At 44.2% G+C, this 25,445-nt stretch overlaps 1 protein-coding gene across 4 annotated transcripts in view; it reads left to right on the top strand.

Annotated features, from left to right (window-relative positions):
* The window catches only part of AMBRA1 (autophagy and beclin 1 regulator 1), a 203,730-nt gene that overhangs the window by 109,000 nt on the left and 69,285 nt on the right, over window positions 1-25,445 (top strand). For all 4 annotated transcript variants that reach the window (XM_048852666.2, XM_048852664.2, XM_075129561.1 and 1 more), the window contains 3 exons: window positions 12,035-12,145; window positions 22,076-22,264; window positions 22,714-22,868. In XM_048852666.2, coding sequence (XP_048708623.1) covers window positions 12,035-12,145; window positions 22,076-22,264; window positions 22,714-22,868 — 455 coding nt within the window. The remainder of the gene's footprint in view (window positions 1-12,034; window positions 12,146-22,075; window positions 22,265-22,713; window positions 22,869-25,445) is intronic.

The raw sequence follows: 25,445 nt of genomic DNA, 5'->3' as shown, positions 1-25,445 counted from the left end.
AGCTCTGCAGATACCCGCTTTATATCCAAGCCAGTTTAGTAAAGAACATAGTACTTCGTGCCCCCAACCACAAGTAACACTGGAGGAAGAGGGTTTGGAAGCTGTTCCCAGGAACAGCTGGTATCCTAAGAACAGCAGCAGCATCTGCAGGATTCTTTCCTTGCTGAGGAAGGTAAGGGTTTCTGAGGTGTTTCTAGTTGATCCAATAAAAGATATTATTTCACTCAGCTTGTGTGTCTGTGGTTTTTCTAAGTCATACAGGTGCACCTTAGAAAAGCTAAATCTCAAATCTTTGATTTTGCACAAGGCATTCCTACTCCAGGACCTTGGTCAACCAATGTCTCAGTCATGCCAACAGGAATTCTCACAACCTGGTGATCCTTGACTACAAGAACAGACCTTCTGGACTGCATGAACTAATCTGTTGGACTACATACAAGGCGAAAAGGAAACCACTCCAGGAAGAGTGACGTTCCTTCTTCAATGTAGCTTTATGCAGCTGACTAAGGAATAAATGTGGGGAAGTTTGTGCTCTGACTCCTCATCAGTGACAGCAAAACAGGACAGGGAAGCTCTCTGGAGGCCTGGGATTGGTTAGAATCAGAGGAGGGTGTGCAGGCACTGTGCAGGGTTACACTAACTGGTGAAAGGCTTTGTCCTGCCTTTGCAAGGCTCGCCATCTGAAGCAATTAAGATTAGCAGGCACATTTCATGCTCTGAAAAGTCAGAAAGGGAAAGAAAAGGGAGTTTTACAAAAGAAAATGCCTGCCAGGCACGTATTTCACTCTAGTTTTGTGCAAAGGATAAACACAGATGTGGAGGTTAAAAAGCAGATTTCTAGCAGTATTTAATGAAGGGTTTGGAAATGATGCAAGAGACCCGGCAGTAGGATAAAGTGGAGGCACTGCAAAGGACAGAACTGGCACTGGGAGGAGCCCAGTTGACACGCAGCACAGATTAGCTATTGAGAGCCCACTAGTTCAAGTTCACAGGGATTTCACAAAACAGGGAGAGAGCTGTGGCAGGAAGGTTTGGCATTTTGATTTTAAAAGTCTCTTCCTGTTTCTGGAAAGCTGCAAAGAGGGTTTGTAAACTTCCTCTTGTGTTGGGGTTCAAATGAAGTTAAGCAAAAAAAATCTGTTTCTTAGCATTCTTGAAAGTTCAGTCCACTGTGCCGCCTCATCCTGCACTGAAGGGCCAGGCCACATGTCACCTTGCTATAATCATTCTGAAGAACATTTCCCTTCTGCAGCGTCTGATGTCTGGGAGAGAGTGGTCTCTGATATAGCGTGCATTGTTCATTTCAGTGGATCTGTACTGCCTTCCAGACTTAGAAATGAACGCGTATTTCCACAGATCTGTACTTCTCCTCACACTGACAGAGGAAAGCTACAAGTCAGATACATCTCCCACATTTGAGCCAGGAGATATGAGAGCCCTGTCTCCCGTGATCAGACAGGCACTGATGGCTCTTACATCTGAACCCCTTACTGCCAGGTAGTGGATTTCTTGTCACACACAATCATAGAATTTAGAAAGAGACAAAGCCTGTCAGGTCCCATCTAGACATTCTTGTACAATAGAAGCTGAACGATGCATATAGAATCCACAGAAAACAAAAACAGCCTAAAAAAGGCAGTGAGTCTTCATGAAAGGCAGAAACAATTTAAAACAATTGATGAAACAAGATGCAGGTAAAACCATTTTTAACATAAAACAGTCACCAAAGCGATTCCGAAATCTACAATTTCCTCCTGAAATGGAACATGCCGTACCACTTAAATTATATGGCAGCATGAAACAAATTCCCAGCACAAATCACTGCCTCACAGAAATGTGAGAGAAATGGTCTCACAGGGTACATCTACACTGCCATTTAACATGTAATTGCAGTGTGGGTAGGTATACCCACGCTAGCTTTAATCTAGCTATCACAGGTAACAAAATGAAGATGCGGTACCACCAGCTAGCTGCCTGACTGCAAACCTGCCAGGGACCTAGGTTTGTATGTGGGTTGGTAGTCCACACTGGGGTACACTTCTTTACTGCTGCTGCTGCTAACACACCAGCTAGTTTAAAGCTAGCATAGGTATGCCTACCTGTGCTACTGTTACACCCTAAATTGCAGTGAAGGTGTACCCCAGGAAAAGAGCCCAGGTAGCAGCATCTATAGAAATGGAACGGCCGTCCCAGGAAGCATCCACGAGTCAGGAAGACTCCAGCCCTACATTCTGTTTTCCAACAAGTTCCCTAAATCCCAAACCCCAAATGTAGCTTGGCAATGACTTAGTCATAGGTAACTAATGACCCCATTAGTGCTATGTACAAGTAGAGGCAATGCCTCCTTCTTGCTGGGGAACTTGTTCCTCCTTTCTCCTGAGAGAAAAGTGTCCCAAATGACTGTTGCTGATAGATTTCAAGCTGCAAACAAGGAGCTCCTAATAGCCATTTCCAGCAACTTTTAAACACGCACCAGCCACATCCTCCTCAACCCCACTAACCCAGCAGAAATTGAGGAACAAGAACAGCACAGTCAATCCCCAAAGCCCCCCTTCCTGGGCAGGCAAAGTACATGATGCTTCTCTTCACTCACTGATATTTGTTACCCCACAATAAATGTGTCTAAACCATTCAAGCTAATTGTCTTCTAAGATGGTGGATACACACAAGCTAAATAATTACACATCAATAATTAATACAATTTAATCGTTAATCATGACTGCCACCATCATGCTCTCTTTTGTCCCCTAACAACTCATTGCTGGTAAATAGTCATTTCTTTATCTCAATTTATTACATGGTGAAGCCTGATTAAAAGATGCCCCAGTATGTCCACATTTCTGATGGGATAGCACGGAAGAGATGCGGTCTCACTGGGGACAAATACAACTGAAAGCACAAGTATTTTTCTGTTCTCTCATGCCATGTTCTCTAGGGCAATGGCCGGCAGGTACCTAGGGAGCAGTAAGAAGCAGCTTTTGAATCAGGTCTCTTGCTCAGTGCTGAGAATCTCAGATGGATGGAAAGAGGCGGGTGGTGGGGGTGTAGCAAGTTCTTGGGAGATCAGAGACTACAGCTGTGTGTTCTGTCTGTAACACGGGTTCAGAAACTTTGGGTCTGGAACCAGAGGAAACAGAAGAGTTTGTTCCTCCCTGTTAATTCTGTTTATGATGAGAATGGCTGGCCATGATTTCTATAGGATAGAACTTGGAGAGGGCGCGGGGGGTTGTACACAGAATATGCTGGGGCATGGTATTTCCCACCCTGCAATGTAAGACTTGTGGTGTCCTGATCTGAGGGATTCTGCATTGAATGCCAGTGTCCCATGAGGCAGTTGTGGTTTGTTTTAGAAATTGCAGTGCCCTTTCCTAATTGAGTCTCTGTCTCTCACTCTGCAGGCCTATCTGAGCAGTGGCATTTCAGTGAGGATGTGCTCAGATTCTGGGCATCTGGATTTTCTCTCCTAGGGAGAACAGTTACCAACTTGAATGTGTCTCTTTTTCATAGAGGTGAAGCACAAACAGTTCTGACAAGAGGGGAAGCATTTGAAAGGGATCTTAACCTCTTCAAGTGTCTCTCAGGGAAACCCATCCTACCATCAAAGCGAGACGTGTCACAAGCACTTCTTTATCAAATTATCTGACCTGACGTTAAAAATAAGCCCTTCCCCTGTCTTCAAAGTAAGATGTCAAGGAGCCATCAAGGCAACATCAGAGATGGAGGCGTTGGGCTGGACAGCTGTTCCCTGTCACCTGTGTTTCTTGCAAACCAATTGATCTTTTAAATCATCTGAAGCTTGTAGCAGCTAGATTCCCCTTTTCTATGTGACGTTTGCAATGTCTGTCGCATAAAGATCTCTAGGCACTTAACTCTGAAGTCCTATCAAGATGGTAGAATGTTCATAGTCTGTAGTTGGGGTTTACTCTTCTCTCCACTGACTGCTGAATCAAACCCCAGTTTTGAAAAGAGATTTTGTAATAGGAATGAGTATTGTTTAGGGAATTGCAACTCTCCTTACCAGGTATGGGGAAGAAAACAGGTCTCTTAAAAGATCCACCCTTCAGAGCCCACTCAACTCTGCCTGTGTTTCTTCATTAACATTGCACAAAGCCTAAAGCCTTTCTCTGCTTAGCATATATAGAACTAGATTTTCCACTTCCTACGTTTATGAATGGGCATGGGAATTGTTACTGAAATGGTAAGAACTCTGGCAGGAGATGCATTGTGCCTGCTGCTGTACACTTGCTGGTATGCTGGAAAACATTACCCTAGTTGGCTGTATGTCAAGAATGGCAGCTGTCTGCACTTGTATCTTTCTGCGTTGGGCTAATGTTGTATGTAGCCAACTGTGCTAGCTCAGAACCATGCCCTGTTGGTAGCCTGGAACAGAGGAGGCTCACTGGGATTTTGGTTAGCTCCTGGGGTGCATCTGACCATTTACTGTGGCCAGCGGTGATCCCAGAAACAAGGCTGTCCTGTAAAACACCTGGCTTCCTGCACAAGCCAGATTATGATCTCAGTGTATTCACCTCACCTGGCTTCTGTGGCCACTGTTAATATCGAAACTGAACTTAATTAAACTGCATCAGAGTTGTCTGTGTGAGAAATATGCCTCTCCCTGGGAACTTCCAGATCATTGTGTGCAGCAGATTGGGCCGATCCATTTTCAGTGAAAGCTTCTTTGTCTGGACTTGTTAGAGAGACTCCACTGTCCTGCTCAGCTTTGGTGGATCTGTGCAGTGTTGCAGACCACCTGGCTGTTGGTCTGTGCTGTGTCTAGAACTAACACAAGGCTAGTGAGGTGTAGAACCCAGTGTCAGTAGTGTGCTGAGCCCCAGTTGTAAACGCAGAAACTGATGGGCAGCTCCAAAGGAGAGTTTCATTGTCCACAAGCAATACACAGACTTAAGGGCCAAATTTTCACAGGTGTTTAGGCACCTAAAGATGCAAATAAATGCCTATTGGAATTGACAAAGTGTCTAAGCACTTTTTTCAATGGGAGTCAGGCACCTAACCTACTTAGGGATTCTGTAAATCCCACTAGATATCTGTCTGCATCTTTACGCACATAAGTACCTTTGTAAATGTGGCCCTAAGTTTCTAGCATCTTATAGGCCAGCTGTGGTTCTGAATAAGGGATTTACTTTTTTATGCCAAGTTCTGGAAGAACTTGAACTATTGCTTCTGTTAGATGTACAGCAAGGGAGAAAGCTTCTGAAGCACGTAGCTGCTCCCCATCTCTGACACTTAAGCAGCAATACCTGTATAAAGATGGTGAGAATATTACCAACTCATCCAGTGAGTCTCTGGAAACAGAGCAAGTACCCTGCTCTTCAATGAAGGAACATTAGAGTGCTCTAAAGACAAGCTCTGTGCTGTTTCTTCCTGGGCCCCCCTCTGTGCTTAGATATTGGGCTTGCATGGCTTGATTCACAAATGAACAGTTGATTCTTCCACGTGTCTGAGATGAATCGGACCGTCTGAGTGGATAAGGCTGACAGGTGGTTAATTGTCACATGGAGGTGGCACGTAAGGAAAATTTTTAACCATATCTTTGTTAAAAGGCTGATGTTTCTTTTATAACTCTCTCTCGACATGTGCTGAGTGGGGGCGGGTAGAGACTGGGGGGAGAGGGGTGCTGAAAGCCTTTATCTTCATTTCTGCCATCACCTAGTGTTTATTACCCAGTGATAGACAGACGCAGGAAAGCTGCCAATCAAACCCACGTTCACTGCATTTCAATTGCCCTTCATTTCAGATTTCAGTATTGTGAAATCTACATCTTTGTAGAAAAAGGTCGTTTTGCTCATGGTGATGACAAGCCCAAGACTCTTGGGTACCTGCTCCAGTCACTTGTGATTCCACCAAACAAAGGAAGCTCCAGAAATCAGAACAATCTGTCAAGTGACTGGTGAGAACCATTTCCTGGAAGAATTGATCTGCTTCTATCCAGACTTAAGACTTGTAAACAGGGAATTGTCATCAAGTGGGTGTGTTTCTTGTGGGGTCCCCTAGGGGTCAGTTCTTGGGCCTATGCTATTTAACATTTTTATCAGTGACCTAGAAGAAGACATAAAATCATCACTGATAGTTTTCAGGTAACACAAAAATTGGGGAAGTACAAGTCACTGATACAGATTGATCTGGATTGCTTAGTAACCTGGGAGCAAACAAACTATGTGTTTTTAATACAACTAAATGGAAATATATACATCTAGGAACAAAGAATGTAGGCCATGCTTACAGGATGGAGAACTCTATCCTGGGATGCAGTGACTCTGAAAAAGATTTTTGGGCTTATGGTGGATAATCAGCTAAACATGAGCCCCCAGTGAGATGCTATAGTTGGAAGGACTAATGTAATCCTTGACTGCATAAATGGGAGTTATGAGTAGGAGTTCACCTTGAATGGTCCCTTGAAATATGTGTTAACAACTTATGCTAAACAGTTCCACCTTGTATTTAGCAGTGACACTATGAGTTAGTTTCCCGGACCTGAAGAGGAGCTCTGTGTAAGATCAATAGCTTGTCTCTCTCACCAATAGAAGATGGGCCAATAAGATATTGCCTCCCCCACCTTGTCTCTCTAAGAGAAAAGAGGTTATTGTACCTCTGCATTTGGCACTGGTGTGATCACTGCAGGAATGCTGTGTCCAGTTCTGGTGTCCACAGTTCAAGAAGGATGTTGATTAATTTGAGAAGATTCATAGAAGAGCCATGAGAATGATTAAAGGATTAGAAAACCTGCCTTATAGGATAGACTCCAGGAGCTCAATCTATTTGTCTTAACAAAGAGGAGGATAAGGTGACTTAATTACTATATAAGTACCTACATGGGGAACAAATATTTGAAAATGAGTGTTTTAATCTAGCAGAGAAAATTATAACATGAGCCAATGGCTGGACATTGAAGCTGGACAAATTCAGACCGGAAATAAGGTGTAACTTTTTAACAGTGAGGGTAATTAACCACTGGAACAATTTACCCAGGTTTGTGGTGGATTCTCCATCACTGGCAATTTTTAAATCAAGACTAGCTGTTTTCTTAAAGCTATGCTTTTGGAATTATTTTAGGGACATTCTCTGGCCTGTGTTATGTGGGATGTTAAACTAGATGATCACAACAGCCCCTTCTGGCCTTCGAATCTATGAAAGAAGCTGAAGTGTTCTTAGGGTATGTCTACACAGGGAAAAAAGACCCGCATCATGGCCGCAGCTGGCTCAGGTCAGCTGACTTGGGCTGTGGGGCTAAAAATTACTGTGTAGACGGTTGGGCTGAAGCCTGAGCCCCTCCACCCTGGCAGGGTCCCAGAACTTGGGCTGCAGACTGAGCCCAAGCCCAGACATTTACACAGCAGTCTTTTCAGCTTGGAGCCCACGCTCTGCAAGCCTGAGTCAACTGACCTTTCCAGCCCCAGATTTTTTTAATTCCTGTGTGGATGTTCCTTCAGTATCTCCAGGCTGCGCCAGAGCTTAAGAGACAGCAGCACCTTCCTGGGTCAGTACCTGGTTTGGCAAAGCCAGCAGTGAGAGCAAGTCCCAGATGGTTTTCATTGTTCAGAAACTGCTGAGTAATGGGAGAGGGGGTTTTTAGCTTTCTTCCTAAATTGTTCACCTTTCTGACTCCTCGTCCATTGGAGAGACCAACTGAAATAGTTGGGGCAGTGCTGTGTGGGCCCTGGGTAATGAGGGGCACACATGAAAGTATATTCTCCCCCTACTTCTCCCTTTTTACTGAGAGTCCAAGATTTGCTTTCTCTTAATTGTCTTTATTGTAGGATGGTGCATGTAAGTGTGAAATTTCTGGCTGGATTTGAGAGACAAAACTGAATGACATTGATTACATGTAACTAGATGTAATTTAATAATTACACTTCTCAATTACATAATTACTGTAAATGTAGATAATTGCTTAATGAAAGCATGTAAATTTGCAGAATAGACATTATGTGGGGTGAACCACTTTGGATCCGAAGTGGCCAGAACCCTTTTGCCCATGGACATCCATACACAGCAGACCCTTTCTAGGTTTGGTGCCTTTGCCCACTCCTCTCTGCTATGGATGAGATTTTCTAGTTTAGGCTATCTGTGGCGGTAACACCCATCTATTGTGTTAGCTTCTGCCAGACTCTGTGTGTGTTTGTGTAGAGGGCTGCCATGTGGGTGAAGGGGCAGAGGGCTGCTTTTACCCTTTCTTGGAACAACAGAGAAGGATCTGCTTTTTACCCCTTGAGAGAGAGTCTGGCACCCCCAGGAAAAAAAGAGCAAAGGGGTAATGGACACCATTATCCTTTTGGAAAGGGCTCTGGGCAGAACCAGAAGGTCTCGAAAATTTCAGGAAACATTTGCCAGTGGCTTGCTGTCGCTCAGTGTTTGTAGCAATGGATACAACTGTGTCACAAAGCCAACAAACAGATATGTTGCCGTTTTTACTGAGGGGGAAATAGCGTCTGTACAGTATGCCAGGCCTAGCAAAGTGTACAAGGTTAAGAACACTGGAAAGGTTTGTTATCCCAGGGGTTGAAAGTGCAGCTGATAGCCAGGGCTTTGTGGACAGAAGTGTGCTCCCACTTTCATACACTCACTCACTCACAGGGACACACTCATCAGTGTTCATGTTGTGCTCCCCATCACTGCCCAGGCCAGTGAAGCTAATAATCAAACCAGTGAACCGATTTCGGTGGTGAATCGTGATCATCTCGAGGTATGTTGCGCATACACTAAAAAGATGACTTACTCATACAAAGTGGTGCATAGATTTGGGAAGGGAGACTGCTGTTTGTGGCATTACTAGGGGGCTTGTTAGGTTTCTCTTTGGGAGCCAAAGGGCATGTAAAGATCCTCCTCACAAGCAAGGAAAGGCTTATGTCTTACTGCAGCTAGGCTGCTACAAGAGTAGGTGTCCTGCGTGGTATGTCTGCTTCCTTTACTATCTGCAGTATTTCTGTAGAAGAGAAACCATTTTGTGACCAAGTCTTATATGGCAAATACTGTAACCTAATCATGATAGTTTCTGTTACTTCTCCCACCCTGCTGGTTCCATCACTGTGCCTTTTGTACAGAGACTTCAGTTTCCTTTTCTTCTCTCCTTGCACAGTGGCCGCACCAGAGGAACCTGCAGTTACATGCTCAAGGCAGGCTTGAAAACAGCAGACCTAGGAGTATGGAGTTTAAACTTGCCAATCTGTCTCCCGTTCCCTTCCCCAGATATGGACTTGCTGATGGGTATTAACTCTCAGGTGCAGGATAGTTTTATTAGCATACTGAACATCATTTACCATCAGGGTTCTCAGAGGAGCCCTGTGCATTTGGGGGGGATATAGAGGGAAAGCACTAGGCATTTATACAGTGATAGAAAAGGTTCTCAATTCTGCTTTCCAAGCAGTCTGTGAGTGTGTCTGAAAGAGGCAGATAGAGAGGCCAAGGGGAGCACAGTGGAGGGCTGTTAGTCGCTGGAGGCCTGTCGTAGCTGAGTACACAATATATAGCTCTGACTGCTCTGAAATCTCATCCTGGACATATTTTCAGAGCTTTCGCTGGAACCACAAACCATGGCTTAGGACAGTTTATCTGTATAAAGGGGACCAGCAGCCCCTTTTTCAGTGTCTTCCTCTTTGTTCGTCAGGATTGTTCTTGAGTTTGCTCTTTGCCCTTGTTCTCACCTCTGTTATTTGTAGACAGAGCATAAGCATTGCTCAGTGTGTTTTCAGACCATCTTTATTTTGCTGCCCTGAGCTTTCTGCTAGGATTTGATAAGGGAGGAGCGAAGGGTGAATGAAAGAATCTAGGAAGCTTAGCCTGATCACCTTGCATGCCATTGTGCCAACTGGTGCCTAGCAAACTCCCACCCATCTGCCAGGGCAGTTGGTATGTCTGGCACAAATCAAAATCTGAATTGTCCAAGAAATTTCATCTCGTCTAATATGGCTGCTGCAGCATCCTGTGCAGACTTTCTGGGAGAACTTGGCTACTAACAGTCTAATGTTTTCATCATTAGTGCCAAGAATGCTCCAGCTAAACAAATTCCCTTAAAGTCTGGGGTCTGCATTCTCCCTCATTCGTATTTGGCTTGTCTTCCTTTCCATGACCAAATTCTTTTAACTTGGGCTTTTGTCTGTGTGTGCGCCTGTGTCTCCACAGCACTAGGCCTGCTTGCATTTGAAGGTAGTGGCATTGTATATGCAGGAATATGAAATATCTGATTATTCCCAACCCTTCAAATACATTGTTGCTGTGTGGGTACTGACTCTCTTCTCCTCCACCTCCCCAGAAGTTGAGTGCAATCCCACTGAGCTACTCCATTGTGATGTGCCAGGGTGATTCCTTTGTTTCAAACCAGTGTGCTTAGAAGTTTATTTTCTGGCCACATCTCTTCTAGGTATGAGTTTCCAGGGCATTCTCTTAACTGAATGCTCTGGGGCATTGTCTGAGCTTTCTGATAGGGCTTGCTGGAGTTGGGAATGGCACCTAGCTCCAGCAAGGGGGAATATAAGTTTCTGGCTGCCTCTGTGGCAGTAGGTATGGCCAGCCAGAACAGAGCTACAGAGAGAAGAGAACTATGCCGACAGCTATGTTGAGCCTCTTTCCCCCGTGCCAGCCAGAGATCAGAGTGAATTAAGAAATAGGAGGTGGTTTTCTAAGTTTCTCTTAGTGCTGAGGCTGAGGCATATCCAATAAAACGTGACTTTACCAAAGAACCACCTCTGTGAGGCTACAACACTGTATACATGGGTGTCATTTTAAAGGGCCAGGAGGGACACACATGTGACTCAACTGCATAAGTCAGTCTGTAATAGACATGGCAGGATTACATTTTTGTTGGTAAATGTCGATGAACGTCCATGTCACCATATACCCACACAATGAAAAAATATTTCCATCGATGATGATCTAAGTTTACAGATAGACAAAGTAAGAAAAATGCTGCTTGAGAACTTTAGTTTGATTTAAGGATATGTACTCTGTATATTTAGACATGTGATGTTAATCCCCTCTTCTCCCAATTTCACTCAACTGTGAACTTTTAAATGAATAAAAATCTAAAGAAAACCCTTATGAATAAACATTGATATCCTGCATGAAAATTATATTAAAAAATTGAATTCTGCCCAGCCTAGTCATCAAGTTCACCTGCATTTTAGCATAATGAGCACTGTGCTATTTATATAGCACCATAACTTTATATCGGGCTTGAGAGAGAGATTCTCTGCCCAGAAAAGCTTACACCTACCTGAGACAAACATGGCACATAAAATTAATAGGAAAGGCAAAGGGAAGGCAAGCTCATGGACTAAGACAAGGGGATCATATGTGTTTGCCATTCTGTGTCTGCTTGGAACATACCATCTTTCTGTCCTGTCCTCTCTCTGATCTCTCCTTTGCGGGAGTGACGAGACTCCTCTCCCCTCCTACCCCCACACCCCGCCCCAGGATCAGCTCAAATATTGGCTTCTTGATTTCTCATAAATATATGCCCTGTTAATAGGGATAGATATTACAGTCAAACAGTCCCTTCAGGGATGGGAAGTAAGAGTGGGAATGGGGAATACAAAGGCGGATATTCATATAGGACAAATTAATTCTGATGAGAGCCATTTTAAAGGCCATAGTTTTTTGTTTCTTAGCATACATTTGCCTGCTTTCCAAACTGCATAGAAATTTGGGAGTTAATGACATGCACCTTGTGATGGTGTCAATAAATTAAGATAAGTCTGAAATGAATAGATGAGAGTAGGTAGGAATAAATGAAACCTCCTTTGTGTTTGGGTAAATATTTGGTGGTAACCATCTTCCGTCCCCAGAATGTGATGCAAGGATAGTTGTGGCTTTTTCTCCATTTCCTCTGCTCAGATGTTTGTGAGTTGTTGCCATTTCTGTAAATGTAGCTTCGTTACTTTTGTTTAGGAAACCAGAGGCCTTTGTGCATTGGGCGCTGAAAATGTTTGTTGATTCATCTCCTATATTGTGATTTTCAGATAATCTGTTAGGGAAAGCAAAGATGTCCAGTTGCTAATTGTTTTCTCCTTCCCTCCAGGGGCTGTGATTGGAGATGGACAGTCAGCTGTAGCCAGCAACATTGCCAATACCACCTACCGGCTCCAGTGGTGGGACTTCACCAAGTTTGACCTGCCTGAAATCAGCAATGGTAAGCTGGGAAGGGAACTAATGCCTCCTTGCAGGTCCCCCCTACCCACTGAGCCCCATTAGCACCAGAATTCCTAGGAATTCCCAAAGGTCCAGTCCAAGCACACTGGATTTCCTGATGTGATTGTCACTTCAACTGGAGCCATTAAATAATTAGCAAGTTTGTTGGAATCATGTAGGGTGCTCTTACCGCTCTGTTTTGCCCACGTACACCTTGTTGACTTCATCTAGGGTTCTTTGGGTGGATCAGTTTCTGTGGGTATCTCCTCAAATCAGTGAACATTCTCGTAAGTGCAGGAGAGCTGCATGGAGCGGAAGGGCTGACTGGGTGGTATTCTGGCAGCACCCAGCTGCGTTAGAGTTTGGAGTAAGCACTTGGTCTCTTGCATACCATACTAACACGTGGTTGGAATTGTAACTATAGCTTCCAATGACCCTTGGGATTTATGGTGTTTGGGATCTCAAAGGGAGCCACATCCAGCTTTCTTGCTGGAGGTGGAGGATGAAAACCTTATCACTGGACTTCTCTCTCTCTTCCTCCCCACCTCCTTACCCATGAAACAACTGAGTTGTAGATCAGTGTTTCTCAACCTTTTTGATACCAGGGACCAGTTGCTGCCTTCCTAAACTGTGTCAGGGAGATCTTAGGGGCCGGCACCAGTCCATGGACTGGTCATTGAGAAACGCTGTTGTAGTGTATTTCTGTGCAGCCTTCAGTGACTTGATGGTGCTTGGGAGGGGCATGGATTCTTTTTTAAGGAGCCTTCTTCTTTCACAGATAAGTATGTGGAGCCTATCCCAGGAATAAAGGCAGCTACTGTATATGTAGGGATAAGAGTGCTGGTGGTCCCATGCGTAGAGGGAGAGTTGCACTGCTTCCTTTTCTCTGTCTCTGTTGCCCCTCCCCTAGAAATCCATAGGGTGGTGTTTCAAGGGTTACACCCTTGCTGGAAATGAGGCCCATTTCTAAAAGTTGGTTCTTAATGTTGCATGGAAAAAGGTAATTAAATGCAATCTTGTTTGTCTGAGGGGCATTGTATCTTTTGGAGAGTAGCAGGTAGCATCTTCTCAGACGTTGTGAGCACTGTACCAGATGTCAGTGATTCGATTAATTTGTAGTACTAATCAGGTTTTTTCACCTGAGAAGCAGACCTGTGCCCAAGGGCAGGTCTCTGCCATGTTGACCACAAGAAGTGTTCCCTCCCTAGTCAGAGACCCTGGCACAAGGATAAAGCTGCGATCAGAGAGGAGGAAACGTTGCTGCTGGTTTAAAATCCTCTGGGCTTCTCCACTTGCTTTTAATGCATTTGAAAAGTGTTTCAGCTGCTGATAACTCTTCTAGGCTCATCCGGTTGCCCTGGAGCAGGCTGCTGTTAAATTTTTGTGTAGGGTGTTTGTTTATAATTTATGGAGTCCCAGAGAAAGGCAGAACCATCTGCTCCTCGAGGCATCAATATTTCAAACTCCTCCCTCTCCCTTGCTAGGATACTTCCATTCAGAGATCATTTATAACTAGCAGATTATTGGACTCAAATATTTCTGTCTTCTGTTGCCATCATGCCCATCCTCTGTCTGTCTGCAGCCTCGGTCCCTGCTGCAAGCCTGTGCTGTGCCCATCTGGTTCCCCACTCTGGCTAGCCAGAACCTGGCTCCAGGCCTGCTTACCTTCATTTATTTCAGAGTAACAGCCGTGTTAGTCTGTATTCGCAAAAAGAAAAGGAGTACTTGTGGCACCTTAGAGACTAACCAATTTATTTGAGCATGAGCTTTCGTGAGCTACAGCTCACTTCATCGGATGCATACCGTGGAAACTGCAGCAGACTTTATATACACACAGAGAATATGAAACAATACCTCCTCCCACCCCACTGTCCTGCTGGTAATAGCTTATCTAAAGTGATCATCAGGTTGGGCCATTTCCAGCACAAATCCAGGTTTTCTCACCCTCCACCCCCCCACACAAATTCACTCTCCTGCTGGTGATAGCCCATCCAAAGTGACAACTCTTTACACAATGTGCATGATAATCAAGTTGGGCCATTTCCTGCACAAATCCAGGTTCTCTCACCCCCTCACCCCCCTCCCAAAATGTTTAGGTATTTAATTCTCCCTTTCCTTCCCACTCACTTGCTGCACGTATCTCTGGCACTTTGTACATCTTACAACAATGGTTTGCAACCTGTGGTTCATGGACCCCTGCTCTTGTTGGTTCATTGGCCAGAATTACTCCAGAGCTGCACTTGAAACCTGAGACCTTATACTGGGGCACAGAGGAAAGAGAACAGCACTGGGAGCCAGTAACTCCGGAGGTTATGATTGTCTGTTACTGAACCCTGATGTGTGGGGCCCTACCAAATTCACAGTCCATTTTGTTCAATTTAACGGTCCTAAGATTTTAAAAATCATAAATTTTATGACTTCAGCCATTTAAATCTGAAATTTCACAGTGTTGTAATTGTAGGGATCCTGACCCAAAAAGAAGTTGCAGGGGCGGGGGTCGCAAGGTTATTGTACGGGGTGGGAGGTTGCGGTACTGCTACCCTTACTTCTGTGCTGCTGCTGGCAACGGCACTGCCTTCACAGCTGGGCAGCTGGAGAGCAGCAGCTGCTGGCCGGGAGCCCAGCTCTGAAGGCAGAGCTGCTGCCAGAACAGCACAGAAGTACAGATGGCATGGTATGGTATTGCCACTTTTACTTCTGTGTTGCTGCCTGCAGAGCTGAACCCTCAGTCAGCAGCCACCACTCTCTGGCCATCTAGCTCTGAAGGCAGCAGCGCAGAAGTAAGGGTGGCATGGTATGGTGTTGCGTTTCTTACTTCTGGGCTGCTGCTGGCATGGCGCTGCTTTCAGAGCTGGGTGCCCGGCCCACAGTTGCCGCTCTCCAGCCGCCCCGCTGTGAAAGCAGAGCAGAAGGGTGTCAATACCGTGACCCTTGCCCCTAAAATAACCTTGTGACCCACTTGCAACTCTCTGTTGGGTCAGGATCCCCAATTTGAGAAACGCTGGTCTTCCCTGTGCAAAAAAATGTAAAGTCATGTTAATGGGGACTACAGGGACAGAAATCAAAATGGAAGAAGAGAAACTGCAGAAGGTGGACTATATTACGTATCTGGAAGTACCATCAGCCAAGATAGTACTAGTTCCAAGGAAATGAGAATCTGAAAGGAAAACGCTGCATTTGGAAGACTCAGAAACATCTGGAAACTCAAAAACATCTTCCTCAAGACAAAACTGAACGTGTACAAAGCAAATGTTATCGCCATCACAACATATAGCAGTGAGACATGGCAACTTACCAAGAAAGATAAGCAAAAGCTGGATCCATTTCATTAGAAATGTCTGAGAAGAATATTGGGAATAAGATATGGAGATAGGAAGATGAATAAAGAAGTCAGAAAAATTACTGGAAAAGGCACCCTCACAAATAACTAACCAAATACCGCCCTTGAATGAAAGCCAGGAAACGCAAGAAGAGGAAGACCGTGAATAACATGGAAACGAACAATTCTGAAGGACATCAAGCACCTCAGCATGAAATGGGAAGATCTGAAGAGAAGGGCACTTGACAGGCAAGGATGGCAAACATGAGTAGGCCAATCTGCAGCAAAGTGTGGGATGGTCTAAGGTCTCCCCTGTGAAATCTGTATAGTATAGGGTAAAAGTGCACAAAAGACCAGATTTCATGGTGGGGAGACCAGATTTCACGGCCCATGATGCGTTTTTCATGGCCTTGAATTTGGTAGGGCCCTATTGATGTGACCTTGAACAGTTCCTTTCCCCTCACTTTCACTTCTTTGCCAAGGTGTTGATTAATCACACAAGTTACATCAATTTACCCAAAATTAACTTGCAAACCGTATCTCTGTGGGACATACTTTTATATCTCTTGAAGCCCACTATATTGCGTTAACTTGTACCTATAAATTTCTTGACAGACTCTAAAGCAATATGAGAAGGGATTAAATTGAAGTAAGCATGTCCACGCAGGGTTTTGGTGTTTTTATCTTTGCCTTTGTCTATATGCAAGCCTCCACCATGTTCATTAGAAATGTGTTTTTCAACTGGTTTTAGTGAAACTGATCAAAGTTTGTGTGAAAATACTTGTATTTCGGTTTGAGTTGCTTGGTTCAGTTTAAGTTAATTTTTTGGGGTTTTTTTGCAGGATTAAGCTAAATCAAAAAGACTATTTTAAATCCATAGAAGAGCGTCTACATATAGACTTACACTGGTGTCCCTAAGACTATGTCTACATTAGAGAGCTGACAGCAGCACAGCTGTACTGATGCAACTGTGCTGCTGTAAGATCTCCTGTGTAGCCACTCTATGCCAACAGGAGAGAGCTCTCCCATCGACATAATTAAACCATCCCCAGTGAGCAGTGGTAGCTACATCAGTGGGAGAAGCCCTCCCCCTCCCCTCCCCCCGACATAGGTCTCTCCGCACCAGTGCTTATGTTGGTGTAACTTACGTCGCTCAACGGTGTGTTTTTATACCAAGTGACATGAGTTTTGTGACAGAAGTAATAGTGTAGACATCACCTAAATCAGTTTAATTGAACTGGTGCGCCTTGAAGTAGACAGGCCTACCTCCTCTTCTGCTGTGTTTCTGTATTTTTAGTGCATCCACCACTATAAACTCTAGGCGTTAAGTGCAAAAATAAGAATGGCACCACACCTTGTTTCAGCTGCTGTTGTATTAGGAGTATCGGTGAGAAACCTCTCCAGGCTGTTTTCCCCTTACTAATGGTGTCAGACCTGCCTGTCATGGAATGGCCTGTAACCTAATTACATTGAACTCTGATCTTGTTAGTACTTGAATGGGACACCTTCAAGGAATATCCAGATGGTGCAGAGGTAGTGATAAGGCATTCTGTAGGAGTGTTCTTTCCTTTGTGTCAGTACTGAACCCAGTGCCCTGTCATGGTGCTGGGGGTATTCTGCTATCGGAGATGCCATCTTTCACATGAGAGATGACTCTGGAAGAGGATGTCATTAACAAAATGCGGTTAGATAACGTTCTTCGTTCAACTGTTTCCCAATGCATAGACAGCTATCCTAACACTTAAGGCATGGAATTCATGGGACGATGCCATGAATCAAGCCAGGCTTCAGAATTCATCTCAACAGCAGGTCTTACTAAATGCTGAGGGTGGGTGTGGGAGATAATGTGAGACACATTTCAGAGTAACAGCCGTGTTAGTCTGTATTCGCAAAAAGAAAAGGAGTAGTTGTGGCACCTTAGAGACTAACCCTCTCTCTCTCTCTCTCGAGAAGCCTCGGACAGTACAGAGACTGGCACCAAATAGACAGCTAGAGTAAAGACTGTAAAATCCCATCTCATTCCCTACTGATTTGTCTTTTTTTCCATTTTGCTAATAAGCTTTTATTTCTTCTCTCCCTCCTCCCACCTTTTGTTTTTAATGACTCCAAAATGAACACTACTCTTTGTTTTCCTTGTGGCAGAGCCATGATTGTTAAGGTTAAGATTTAGTCACAGTTATTTTTAGCAAAAGTCACAGACAGGTCGTGGGCAATAAACAAAAATTCATGGAAGCCCTCAACTTGTCCATGACTTACTATAAATAACCAGGGGGAAGAGGGGCTGACTGCTTCGGGGAACTGACAGCCCAAGCCCCAGTCATAGCCTCTGGGGTAGGGAAGGTCAGCTTCAGCTGTGTCTGCTAGGGGGGAGGGTAGTGGGATGACCGCGCTGGGGGTTGGGGGGAACAGTTCTGGCAGTGATGGTGGGCACAGCTCTGGCCCCAGCTGTGCCCACGGGGCAGGTGGGGGTTGTGAATAGCTCTGGCCCTGGACAGCTCTGGCCGTGGAGGGGGGAAGGGAGACAGCCCTGGCAGCTGCAGGGGGAGACCACTCTAGCCTCTGCTGCTGGCAGCTCCAGCTGCTGTGGTGGGGGCTGAAGCTGAAGAAGTCATGGAGGTCCGTTAATGTTACACAATCTGTGACCTCTGTGACTAAAGCATATCCTTAATGATAGTCACCATGTCAGCAGTGGACTGGGAGGTTGGTGGCAGAAGCAGAGCCAACACTGCCCATTTATTGAGTTTTCTTCTAGTGAGTGTTCTTATTTTTTCTCAGCAACGAAGTATTGATGTACAGTAAATTGATTAGAAAATTTTGAATACTCCTCTCTAGATTACATATATTAAAGTAAGTGAAACTTTGAGCATAAGTCTGTTGCCCATCACCCTTTTAAATATAGTCTTTCTTCTTATGCTGCTGAGTGCTACCTTGGGCAAACTGGTCTTGTTCACCTCACTCAGTCACAAGCCAGAAATCCATTCTCCTATGTAACATTGGCCGTGTCTCAAGATGGGAGACAATCAGTACCCACTGATTTGTAAGGCCTCTCCCACCCACACCAGTGTGTGGCATAAGAAATTGTAATAAATAAGGTCTACGAGAAACGATATACAACCCATGAGGAAGATGAACACTGAGGGCGGCTGGGAATGGGCACAGTATTCTGGCTACTGCTATTTCCTGAGATACCCAGAGCAAACAGAACGCTTCTCTTGCTGGCATTCCAAACTTTCCTTGGTTCTGAGCATAATCGTACTGTAGGTGTAATGCACTCCAAGTTGGCACAACAGCTTAATTTGTTGTCTGATGTCTCTTTTGATCTGTTCTGTCAGCACAGTCACTGCATTAACAATGTGAAAGAAAACAGGAGATGAAAGGGCAGCCTTGTCACAATGATTTTTACTGAAATAGCAAACTTTTCTCTCAAATCATCTGTACTGGCTGTTCCTATAGAGCAGGTCCCAAAGAGTAACTACCTAGAATCTTGTAAGGTGTATAGAGAGCTCCACCCACCATGACTTGGAAAGTTTTGAATTCCCTGTTCTTTGAGAGTAACTACTTGTACCAAAAACCTACTGATGGTTGCTGAGATCCCCACTTCTTGAGTTAAGACTTTTTCCCTCCTGTGAACCTGGCATCTCTCAACCCTTAATGGCAGTGCTACATCTCCCATGACCATACGTAAACTGGGCAAAAGAAGCATCTTCACAAAGTCAGTGTGAATAAGATCTGAAAGGACTGAAATGCAGGATGCTCTCCCTGTACAGTGCAGCTGTGATGTTCTCATATTCCAGGCTCACATCAAGCTGGGTAGATGGCTCACTTCTGGCAGGGAAGCTAACAATCTGTCTTGCTAAGAGGGCTTCACTATATGCAGCAAATTTAAAAAGGAACAGTGCTCTGCAGATGCCTCTTCAGATACTCCATGTAACGTGTCCTGCTCTCCTCTTATGGACTGATACAACTACCAGGCTCACACTTTAATTTCTGATATCACCTCAAATTGGCACTGTCTCAGGCTAGTTTGTAAATTGCCATTTCTTTTCCTCCTGCAGACTTCTGAATTATGCAAAGCATTCCAGATGGAACGATCTCTCACCTTTCTGTTCTGTACTGTATCCACTCGTGCATCTTTAGGCAGTAAGCTCCCTGAAATTGGTGTTTTGTCCTCTTTTGGTCAACTGTATATATTTTGTAGTGCCCTGTACATTTTATGGAGCTTTTTTACAGACGCAGACCTCTATAGTTAGTTGCGGTTGTTTACCAGTTTCTTTTGGAACCCCTTGTTTTCAGTACCATCATATTCTGACACTTTCACTTTTATGGGCTGAAACTCATAGATTCCAAGGGCAAAAGTGACATTTGTGATCATCTATTCTAGGCTGACCTCCTATATAGCACAGGTCGTAGAACTTTCCCAAAATAATTCCTAGAGCAGAGCTTTTTAAAAAAAAAAAAAAAAATCCAATATTGATTTTAAAATTGTCAGTGTTGGAGAATCCACCATCCCCTTGGTAAACTGTTCCAATGGTTAATTACTCTCACTGTAAAAAATTGACACCATATTTCCATTCTGAATTTATCTAGCTTCAGCTTCCAGCCATTGGATTGTGTTCTACCTTCCTCTGCTAGACTGAAGAGCCAAATATTTGTTGCTAGGTTTATACTTATAGCCTGTGATTGTCACCCCTTAACCTTCTCTTTTGTTAAGCTAAACTCACCATACTTGGTGTCATCCAAGGTTGAGCAAAATGGTTCAGCCATTTTAAGTAGAAGAAGAGTATTTTTTTTGTGGGGAGTGGAATTAATTTGTCTATTATTAATGCTTGTAACTATTTTTAATCAGTTTTTTAGATGAAATAGCAGGAGCTGAAATTTGAAATTGGGCAAGGACCAGCCTTCAGGAAAAATACCTTGGGAACAGAGAAAATTGGGCTTGATTTGAGTTTGGGCCTTTCAAAATGACATACCATGCATGCCCAGCAGATTCCTTTTTACTACACTCATTGGTTGTCCAGCTGAGGAAGCATTTGGTGCACCTATGTGTAGTTGTAGCCAAATATATTGAGTCCTCCTGCAGACCATGTAAGGTCTGAAGGGGTTGTGTGAAGGCCCCTGTGCGCTTTGTAAGTTGAGGCAGCACTCCATGGGTGCCTTCGGCTAAGGTGTGTGGAACAGCATGTTCCATTGCTTTTTATCAAAACAGTGCTACAACATGGAGTTTAAACAGACTAATATTGCAAATGCTTTGTAATCCACTGAGTTTCAAAGTCCTGGAAAGTGAAGGTGGTTCTTGATTTTCTTTGTAAAAAGAGCCCATGCAATTCCGGCCCAGACCTTCTTGAGAATATTGCACAGTTAAGCCGTCAGAAATCCCGAAGTGCTAATGTTTAAGCTGCATGGGCAAACTTCTCTCTGCTCCTTGAGTAAGCATTACAATAGTCTGTTATTACTTTAGTGCCTAGAGCCATCAACCAAAATATACAAGACAGACAAATGGTTATGGTGGGAGGCTATACAAACACAGTGGAGGGGAAGTGAGTAGCACAAATTTACACAGCAAGTCAAGAGCAGAACCCTGGTCTCCTGACTCCCAGTCCAGTGTCTTGTCCACTAGACCATGCTGCCTCATTGGTCTCAGACTGTTTCTCAAATATAGTCGCATACAATGCATTTTTTTCTGTTTTATTTTTTGCTTTGGAGTAGTGGAATGATGGGTTGGCGCTGAGGTGTTTGGGCTGGCCAGAAGAGAATGTTCTACCAGCGAAAATTGCTAGCCATATCTAGGGTGGATTTGGCATGCTCACACCAAAAGTGGGCTTTCTTACCTGGAGTGAGGAGTGTTTACCCTTTATCTCCTGTTTACTGGAGCAAATAAAGGGAATATAGCTTTAGGCTGGCAACTCTGTTGAACTCTGAGCTCTTTTAAGATGTCTGTGTGTTTGGCTCCTGGTTTGCCATATGTATTCTAATTACCCTAAAATAATGATTCTTAGATTTTCAGCGTACACTACAGATTAACAGGCAGATTTTCATTGACATCTCTCTTCAGAATCCATTGTCTGGGTCCCCTACTCCTCTCCCATTCATGAACACAAAAATCACTGTGGCAACTACAGCAGTTACTAATATGAGGAAAATATCAGGGAAAGTAGCTAAAGATAATACATATTTTAATGCCTTTTTAGCAGCTGGAAACAAGGACCCTGTGGACAGCCACCTCTCTGTGGACCTCAAGTGTTCAAAGGTCCACAGTTCTAAACTCCTGTTCTAAACTATGCCATCTTTAGCAAAGTGTGGTCTCAGAATGAAGAAGGTGATTTGATAGCATGTAATCGTCCTTGGTTCTCTGCTTAAGGCTGAAGATTCTAAGAGGTGAATGGATCTCGTTTCCCCAGCCTCAGATGCCTCAAAATGTCTGGTCTCCATTTTGTAATAGATTGTATTCCAGTAGGGCTGTAAATACTGTGGGACCTTTTTAAGGAGACCAAAAATCTGTAGCCCTTTTGCATGGAAGATCCCTATCTCTGGCGCTAGGCTTGAGCCTCAGTTCTTCCCAACTGCAACTTTACTTCTTTAACCCCTGTTCCTTTCTTTCCTTTTCTTTTGCAGCCTCTGTGAATGTGCTTGTTCAGAACTGCAAGATTTACAATGATGCTAGCTGCGATATCTCTGCAGATGGGCAGCTCCTGGCAGCCTTCATTCCCAGCAGTCAGCGGGGCTTTCCCGATGAAGGCATACTGGCTGTGTATTCTCTGGCACCTCACAACCTGGGCGAGATGCTATACACGAAAAGATTTGGTAAGAATGCATAAGGGGGATGGGATGGGAGAGGTCCAGGACTGTTACTTCAGGAGCGTACTCTTGGCATTGAAATGCCCTGATCTGAAGATCACAATGAAGTAGCACATCACTGCTGTAAGGAAGATTATATCAATGTTCTGACCGGGCAATGATGTGGCACCGCTGTGGTGAAGCTCCTGTTGCAGAAGTCCTGGCTGATGATGAGAGTACTGCTGTGAAGATGTACTGGAATCCTAGTTGCTAATGGGAGGGCACTGCTGTGAGGAATCTCCTTGCAGAGTTCTAACTGGCATTGGTAGGCCTCTCCTAGTTCAGTGGTCACTGCAGCATGAGCTCATTATATAGTGGATTATAAGGCAGATGAGGGAGTAGATAATTAATGAGGACATTGCAGAGCCACTGGCCATCCCTCACAGGAAATGTCACCTGTTATGTTCTATCCCCAGGCCCCAATGCAATTTCTGTGAGCCTGTCTCCAATGGGCAGGTATGTGATGGTGGGACTGGCTTCCCGGCGCATTCTCCTGCACCCTTCCACAGAACACATGGTGGCTCAGGTCTTCAGGCTGCAGCAGCCACATGGTGGAGAAACATCCATGAGGGTGAGTATTCCTCTGCTGCTACAGCACTTTGTTTGTGTTGGTGTCTAGTTTAGCTGGCTGTGTGGCTCAGTGCTGTGGTTGCTGGCTTATAAGGCTAAGGGTCAAAAGTTTCCGTCCCAATGAGTGATTAAAAATCTACTAGGGACTTGCATACCACAGTGATGGAGCATGGTATCAGGATCTAAATGGAATGGAGTTGTGAAAATTTACTATGGCTTGAAGCCTGACATCAACCATGCAGCAGTTTTGTGTCTGTAGCATGCCCCATACTTGGAGCATCCCAAATATGAACATTACTACTGCCGGGTCAGTGTGTGTGGCAGCCATTCTGTGCTTATAAATATCTTGCACCCAGCCTGGGGTGTTAGAGTGGTTTCACTAAGGAGTTGAAGAAGTCTCTCTGCTGGGGTATTGGGATTATTTGTCAACTCTGTTTGAAAAGTGCCTAACTTCTACCTGGAGAGCAGCCACCAGTGATTGGGGAAGGATGAGAGTTCAGTTTAGTATCTTGTCTGAAGGCTAGGCATGATGCTTACCACATCCGTGCAATGCTTATACCAAATGAATGCACTCTTGTTGCACTCTGAGTGGATGTTTCCTATCTAGCTTAACACAATTGCTTGAGCTGGTGGGGATGAGCCGTTGTCTTAAGGGTGGGAGAAGGTTTGTTTGTGCTTGTGCTCTGTGGAAGAACCTGGCTGTCAACCCAATAAGTCTGATATTTGTAGAGTCCATTTATCTCCTCCCAAAGCAATGGGCAAACTTAACAAAATGTGCACAGTGATCCCATCAACCACCATTGAAATTTAACCACTTCCACTGTAAAACATGGCAGCTGTTCAATACGGCGCTACACAACATTTAAGTGAGGCAGTGAGGTTGAAAACCATGCCTAGTTGAAACTGCAGAAGGAATGCTAAGAAGGCAGAATGATGTAATAATCAGAATTTAAATCTGGACGGGATACTGGAGTTAATTCCTATACACTTGAGGACAGTGTCATGGCATTTTCCATTACCACAGGAGAGCCACACTGCATCTTTACATCTCTGAAATATGCCTACGGTTAATGCATGTCTTTTTTTAATCAGTAATTACCCAGTTGTTGTCCCAAGTCGTGAGCTGTGGCTGTGAAGCAGTGGGATTAGTGTGTGTGCCTGACTGGCTAAGGTTTTAAACCTTTTCATTTTGAATGGTGGTAGCTTTACACAGTGGAATAGCTTCCATAACGGCTGTTCCATGACGGATGCTACAAAGCCACAAATAGCATTTTCCTGTGATTGTTATCTCTGATTTTGGCAGTGCTTTCCCGGAGTGTGAGAGTTACTCTGAGACATCCCTCTGTAAGAATGCAGGGGAGACGCTCCACCTCTCTGTTGGGATAAATTGCTTGGCTCTGCTTCATAACTCTGTGGTCAGTCTCCAAACTGCAGAGAGAGGGACATACCAGCACAGATCATCTAATGGTCAGCTGGGGTAGAGGCCTGAATATGGATGTGATAAGCAGCAGTGTCTAGTGTGATGACTGCACTTTTCACTGGTACTAGAATGTTTTCCATCTCCAGCTGTTTGAGGATCCCTCTGACCTACCCAAGTTTCACTGCCATAGATGGGTGTGTCACTTCCCAGGGTCCTCTTGTACCGCATCATAAAAGTTAAAGGTGGAACAGTCTGTTTAGTTCACATCTCATCCATTCCTATAAGGAGCCAGGCCAGGATTGTTCCTTAAGGCCCATTCTCTAGATAGGCTGTTAAATCCCAATAAATGGGGCTTTCCTCCCTTTCTGTGGGGACTGTTCCTCAGCCAACTAATTCTGACTATTAAGAAATATTGCCTAATAGTCAATCTATATTTTCCTTTTCAATTCCATTCCTCCTATTTGTGTCCCCTTGAACTAGTTTTAAACATGTCTTCTCCCTCCTTGGTGTGTTACACCCTTCAAGTATTTGTAGACACTTATTTTCTCCTGCTCTGAGTCATTGTTTAGCAAAGCAATAAATTGCTGTTCCCTTAATCTTTCCTTGTAACTTAGTCCTCCAGCCTCATACTTACTTTTCTTGCTCTTCCGAATTCTCTCTACATGTCAATGTCTTTCTAGTATTTGAGTGTATGTAATGTGCTAGGTGTAGTCTCGCAAGAACCGTATAAAGGGAATATTTCCTCGTTTCTCTGGGATGTTAGGCTTAGTAGATGCAAGCCAAAATTGACAAAGTTCTGTTTTTTTCTTTTTGTCAGTCTTCTGCATTGCAAAGTCCTATCCTATTTGCTGTTCACTGTCAGCATTACTGCTCCCCAGTTCTCTTCCTCCATCTGAATATCTCTGTTTTGGATTATTTTCCCCAGATGGATTAGCCGTATTATCCAGGTTGAATTTCATGTTATTTCCTGCCTGTATTTTGGACCTCTAGGGCCTTTTTTGTGTTTGTTTTTTTTTTTTTTTTTTTCTGCACTGGTATTTGCTGCTCCTTTCAGTTTAACAGAATCTGCTAATTTCACTAATAATCTGTTTTTTCCATTTCCTAGATCATTAATGAAGATGTTAAATGTAGCAGGATCTAACCCCATTCTCTGTGCCC

The sequence above is a fragment of the Caretta caretta genome, chromosome 6 (genome assembly GCF_965140235.1).
Source record: "Caretta caretta isolate rCarCar2 chromosome 6, rCarCar1.hap1, whole genome shotgun sequence".
Taxonomy (NCBI): Eukaryota; Metazoa; Chordata; order Testudines; family Cheloniidae; genus Caretta; species Caretta caretta.
Note: the sequence above shows the minus strand (reverse complement) of the source record. Positions and strands in the feature narration are given on the sequence as shown.